At 39.0% G+C, this 6,000-nt stretch overlaps 2 protein-coding genes across 2 annotated transcripts; one reads left to right on the top strand and one right to left on the bottom strand.

The window, feature by feature from the left end:
* Positions 1–2,205: 2,205 nt before the first annotated feature.
* On the top strand, positions 2,206–2,905 carry RO3G_01192 (uncharacterized protein; the record flags this gene model as incomplete). Its single annotated transcript, XM_067655783.1, has 2 exons — positions 2,206–2,556; positions 2,633–2,905. The coding sequence occupies 2 exons, from the start codon at positions 2,206–2,208 to the stop codon at positions 2,903–2,905; spliced, it is 624 nt and encodes a 207-aa protein (XP_067511884.1).
* Positions 2,906–3,569: 664 nt separating this feature from the next.
* Positions 3,570–5,914, bottom strand: RO3G_01193 (uncharacterized protein; the record flags this gene model as incomplete). Its single annotated transcript, XM_067655784.1, has 4 exons — positions 3,570–4,176; positions 4,284–4,581; positions 4,750–4,875; positions 4,960–5,914. The coding sequence occupies 4 exons, from the start codon at positions 5,912–5,914 to the stop codon at positions 3,570–3,572; spliced, it is 1,986 nt and encodes a 661-aa protein (XP_067511885.1).
* Positions 5,915–6,000: the final 86 nt, after the last annotated feature.

Raw genomic sequence — 6,000 nt, forward strand, 5'->3', positions numbered from 1 at the left:
CTAGCTAAGCTTATACGAACAAATAAAAAAGGAAGCAGCATGTATCTATGATAATTGTTAGCTACACTACCTCAAAAAATTGTTCATTTTGAACCGCCTTTTACACATTTCGTACTGAATCTGCTTCGCATAATCTCCAATCAGCACTCAACATAAACCATTATGAAGCACTGCTTCTCAGCTCTTTACTACACCGTAATCATATCACGTGCTGTGCATAAAGGCTGGAAAATATGCAATCGAAAATCAAAATCAAAATGAACAATTTTTTGGGTTTTTGTCGCCATTTTTTATTTTATTAGCTAATAATTAATCTCACCGCCCTTTTCTTTCAAAGCAAGTTGTAATCTTTGCGGCATGATGCATACTAACTGCTCGCAGTATTCCTTTGTAATTTCATTGTACCAAATATCTGCAACCCGTTCAAATAATTCTTTCATACTTAAGGGTGCAGTTTCATAAGCATACAGCCGGACTTTCAAGTAATCCCATAAATTCTCTATAGGATTCAAGTCAGGTGAATATGCTGGCCAATCCAGTAGCTGCACCTTGTTATATACGAACCATTTTTGTGTTAGTCTAGATGTATGCTTTGGATTGTTATCATGTTGAAATATAATGTCATCCTTTGACATATCGTATTCTTCTAATGACGGGAGCATATCCTCCATCATAATCTTGCAATACAGCTCTGAATCTAAGCCTCCGAGCACTTGAGTGATATATCCAACTCCGTTTGCTGACAAACAGCTCCAAAGTAGTATACTACCGCCTCCATGCTTATGAGTTTGATGGAAGTTGTGAACCTGAAGAGGCCTTCCTTCTTGTACCCAAGTCCATTGTTTACCATCTGAGCCCAAACGATTAATTTTTGTTTCGTCACTGAAGACTACTCCTTTCCAGTCTTCCTCTGTCCAATCCTTATACTTCTTGGAACACTGAAGGCGTGCCTTTTTGGCAGAATGCGTTAAAGGAAGAGCTGTTGATTTTCGTCGAGATTTAAATTTGGAGCTTTTAAGAAGGTTTCGCACGGTCTGGCTGCAAATATCCGAGCCTAAGCCCCTTAAGTCTCTGGCAGCATGCTCTGCGGACTTGTACACACCAGCATTGAACCTACGCAATACAAGGCGCGCGTCGTACGTGTTAAGTTTCTTGGGTCGACCTGCTTGCAATACGGAGTGATGGTCTGCTTCTTTCGCAATGTTCGAAATAGACCCTTTAGAAACATGTGACTCGTTGCTGATAACATCGTACGACTTTCCTCTTCTTAAAGCAGAAATAATTGCATTTCGTTGGGTTTCTGAAATTTCGCGATTCACCATTACTTGGAATGTCGAGCTGGAGCAATGAGAGATTACAATGGTAAAGCAAAAAAAACACAAAATCGACCAGGGCTGCCTTGGAATAGCAGAAGCAGTCACGGGCAAAAACTATGATAACAGTCACGAGTTAGTCCTATGTTATTTGGGAACATAGCCGTAAATTTAGTTCATATTTAAAAAAAACCAAAAAATTGTTCATTTTGATTTTGATTTTCGATTGCATATTTTCCAGCCTTTATGCACAGCACGTGATATGATTACGGTGTAGTAAAGAGCTGAGAAGCAGTGCTTCATAATGGTTTATGTTGAGTGCTGATTGGAGATTATGCGAAGCAGATTCAGTACGAAATGTGTAAAAGGCGGTTCAAAATGAACAATTTTTTGAGGTAGTGTATATATGTTATGTAATAGAAGTAATAATACCTTGCTTTAGATAGCCCAGGACAAGAAACTAGCTAAGTTTAAAGCAACAAGTAAGAAAAAAAGAAGCAGCAGCATTCATCTATAATAACTATTAGTTATGAAGGATATTTAGTAAAAGTAATAGTACCTTGCTTTAGATGAACCAGGAAGAGAAAAGAAAAAAAAAAAAAAGTACTTTTTTTATAGCCTCATTTCACCAGTGTTACAATTACCTACTATCAATTAAAAACAAGTTTTCTTTAAGATTGTTTGACCATTGAAACACTCAGAGAGGCTATTCATAAACAGTTTAAATTCTTTTTTTTTATTTAAATGTATTATCTTCAACTCCAAAGGCTTTTTTCTTTTCCTTTCTTTGCTTTTTTTTTTGTAAAACAAATAAAGTACTACCTTGCTTTTGTATACATCTTCAATTTATTTTGTACTCTTGTTTTTTCTTCCTTAAAGTTTACTTTAAAAAATGTCTCGTCGCGTCGCCACCCCTATCAGTGTCCCCAGCAATGCTCCCAAAAGGGCAAGAATTTCTATGAGCATTGCTGGGTCATCATCCACTGTTGTTCCTGTTCCTGCTCCCGTTTCTGCTCTTGCTCCTGCTTCTGCTTCTGTTCCTGTTGCAGGCTTCAGTAGCTTTACAACTCCTCGCTTGGAGAGCTCTTTTGGTGCTGAAGCCATCCGAGCATCCTCTGGTTTCGCACCAGAGATAATGGCTGCTCAGATACAGCAATTGACACAATTGCTGCAGCAACAGCAACAGCAACAGCAGCAGCGAGCTTCAGAAGCTGAGGTCGACCAGGCCAAAAAAGAATGTAGTGTAAGTCTAGAACAGATTTATCAAATTAGTAATTGTAATTTAATAACTATATTTTATGCCTTTCTTTGTCATATAGAGCTATTTAGCAGAATACTACCGTGATTACGTTGTTGGTCGCAGAAGCGAATTTGTCTTGGACGTGACCTTCGCCCACAAGAACAACAGAAAGGTCAAGGCTCTGTTATGTGAGCAAGTCAGGAAGCATCGTCGTTTTGATTTGCTCACCACTTCGCAAATACACACCATAATCAGGAGCAAGTATTCCTATTTGATGAGCAAAGCCAAGGGGAAGACAGTTGTTTCACCAAAAACAACCTGTCGTAGCCGTGTAAATACGGTGAGTATTTAATATTTAGAAGATTATATTATAAAATATAGAAAATGCTTACATTAACACCTTATGATAGAAACTCTCTAACAGGAGATCTGTTTACATGGCTAACCCTTCAGCGTTCGACGCCCGTTTTCCGTTCGCTGGCAAAATTCTGACTGTTGACTAGACGTCAGATGAAGAAGATGGGCCCGAGGACGCGAACGGCCGTACGTTCGTGGTCAAAAGGCCATCATTTAGGAGCGACGAAGTAAGTAAAATGTTGTTGACAAATTTCATTTTCTAACATACCTTAATTAATCTACAAGTGGTGCAATTCCACGAAGAGTTGCAACAAAAATACAAGGAGTCCATGAAGAAAAAGGGGCTCCACCAACTATTAGAAGAATAATAGAAAATGTTGAGGTGGAGTTCCCTAACAAGCTCGACGATGCTGATTTTCCTTCCTGGGCTTTTTCTTCTCCTGGTCTTGGTTTTCCAACCTCTGTTTCTTCTTCTTTTTCCTTCGCTGGTGCCAATCCAATGCAGTAGGTATTCTCCTTTCTTTCTTTCTTTTTTGTTTCTTATTTTGTTGTCTCTTTACAAATTGAATAAAATTTTTAAAGAAAAAAAAATATTGGATGGTTCTTTAGTAAAAAATATAATAAAATAATAATAGTGTTTTAATGACTTGGTATATTTGTTACATAAAAATTCGTCTTGGCAGAGCGAGAGTGAGAATGTGATCATCAACATATGGGCATATGGCAACAGGATTGAAAATTCTGTAAATTGGAAGTATGCTGTTGCTTGAGACTGGATCAAATTGGTTCTTCCACACTTGGATGCCAGTACCATCAAATGTGGGAAAATGTTGAGTCGCATGGCTGTACCAATTGACGAATGCAAAATAATGAATGGAATTGTTGAATGAATGAGAGAAAAAAAATGATATTTGGCCAATTCGTAGTTGGTTGTTCATAATGGCTTGAATGTGTGATGATGATGAATCGTTGTTTGCTTGTTGATAATGTTGTCCAAGCAAATTAATTTTCTTAAATGATTGTATAGTAGTAGTGATCGTATTAGGCATAGGTATTTCATAAGTATCCATATAGTAATTTTGTAAAAGTTCATAATGTCCGATGCATAAGTTGTGTTGTTTGATGTTGATTTTTGAATGAAGGGCTTGTGGTGGCAGAGGCTCACTACCAGTGATTGTCAAGTTAAATAGACTCGGTCCGTCTATGAACTGAGAGTAATCAAATGGCGTTAAACCACTCTCGTCATTCGTAACCTCGCCTATTTCCCTTATGAAGTTGATCAGTAGGAGCATGCCTTGATCGTTGGTGTTAATGAGCGTTGGTAATGAATGAATGATGTCTTGCGTATGAATAGTTTAAGCATAGTAACATACGTGGTTTCAAAGCCTGTCTTGTAATTGATGTTGATTTTTTTAATATCGCCATTCAAGCGTTCAAAGCCATAGAGCCAAAAGGCATAAGAGGGACCAAAGTCCAAAAAGCATTCTTTCAAATGCATGTGCATATGCATGTTTGGTGTTATTGCTGTTTTGCCATACAGTTGAACACATGTCTTGCCGAATTCTTTAAATAAGGAATGTGCTGTCTGAATTTCATCTGTTGTGATTAAAGGACCAGTCACCAACCTTACTGCTTCTACATATCTGATCCAATTGATGAAATGTTCACCGACTAATCTTTGCTTCAATAGGAAAGGCGAAAGCACAACACACCACGTTCTCCATTCATCGGCCTTCATATTACTAAAGATACTTTCAATCTTGCCTTTTTCGTTTTTTTTTTTAACAAAAAATTAGTGTTCAGATTCATCATAGTACAAATTCTTTTATATTTGTATACCTTTGGAGATTTTACAGTACTGTGAAGGAATGATAATTGAAGCTGATTCATCGGCCATGGCTTTGAAATCCGATGTGGTAAGCAGCCAGTGATCTACCCAAACTTCAACCATTCGTTTTGGCGTACCTAGAAATAAATTGTGCATGGGATCAACGGTTGTCAATCTCACGACATCAAAATACTCTAGTCGGTGAAGTTCACACCATTTACTTCCTGTGTTTGTCTGCAGGGTTCGTTGTTGCGTAATGTGAGTGGCATTTAGCCAAGCATATGCTTCTTGGCGCTGCTGGGTATTGTTTCGCAGAATCCAATGCTCATCGTCAAAGTCTGAAAAATCTGGCTTCGTTGAATTCGCACCAGTACTGACTCGCGAAAATACAGTCGAACATTTGTTGCAGGCTTTGTGCGCGGATTGACCCATGAACCCAGCTACTTTACAAGCTGCTGGTATATCACACTTAACGAACATCAAAGCAACACGTACAATTTCACCGTTTCTGTTTTGGTACGTTGGCATCATCATACCTCCGTACAAGGTATTCAGCTCTGCAATCATTGGTCGCATGAAGTTCTGGAGCTGGTCATCCGTGGGCTCGCCAGGCCCAGGAATCATACCAACCAGGATGATGTTGGAAACCTTCATCCTGGAACTCCTTGGAAGATTGTTGATTGTGAGATATACACCACCACAAGAGTAATGCATACCATCACTAGGTTGAAGCCAATCAACATTCAATGAAACCATTAATGATCGACTTTTATTTACGAATGGTTCTCCAGCTGAATCAACAAGACTGTTCCACACTCTACCATCGTAAATATCGTAAAACACGCTTTCTCCCACATGTCCACGTCTCCATTCTTCGATTTCTGTTTCGAATGTTGGACGAACAAAGAACTTCTTCAACGTTTCGACAATTGAGTTGTACGGAAACTCGAGGACAGGCTTGAGGCTGCTACCAATAAAAAGTGAATTGCCGCATGGGTGCTCTTGTCTGTGAGGATTGTTCGCAAACCTAATAAAAGGGCATCGCCGGGTATGCAAACTTCCTGTGTCGTAAACACTTCTACAAAGAGAGCAGACAAGGAAACGGGAGACACCACTACTTGCAGAGGAATAATTGACCATGTTACGAGCAGTGGAGATCTTTGTAGGAATCTCCATGCTATGGCCAAGAGCACGAACAAAGAAGGAAAGAAAGGCCAACAAGTCTTCACCGGCTTTCACCGAGAGGTGCTTTGCTTGAAAAA

The sequence above is a fragment of the Rhizopus delemar genome, genomic scaffold (genome assembly GCF_000149305.1).
Source record: "Rhizopus delemar RA 99-880 supercont3.1 genomic scaffold, whole genome shotgun sequence".
NCBI classification, from domain to species: Eukaryota; Fungi; Mucoromycota; class Mucoromycetes; order Mucorales; family Rhizopodaceae; genus Rhizopus; species Rhizopus delemar.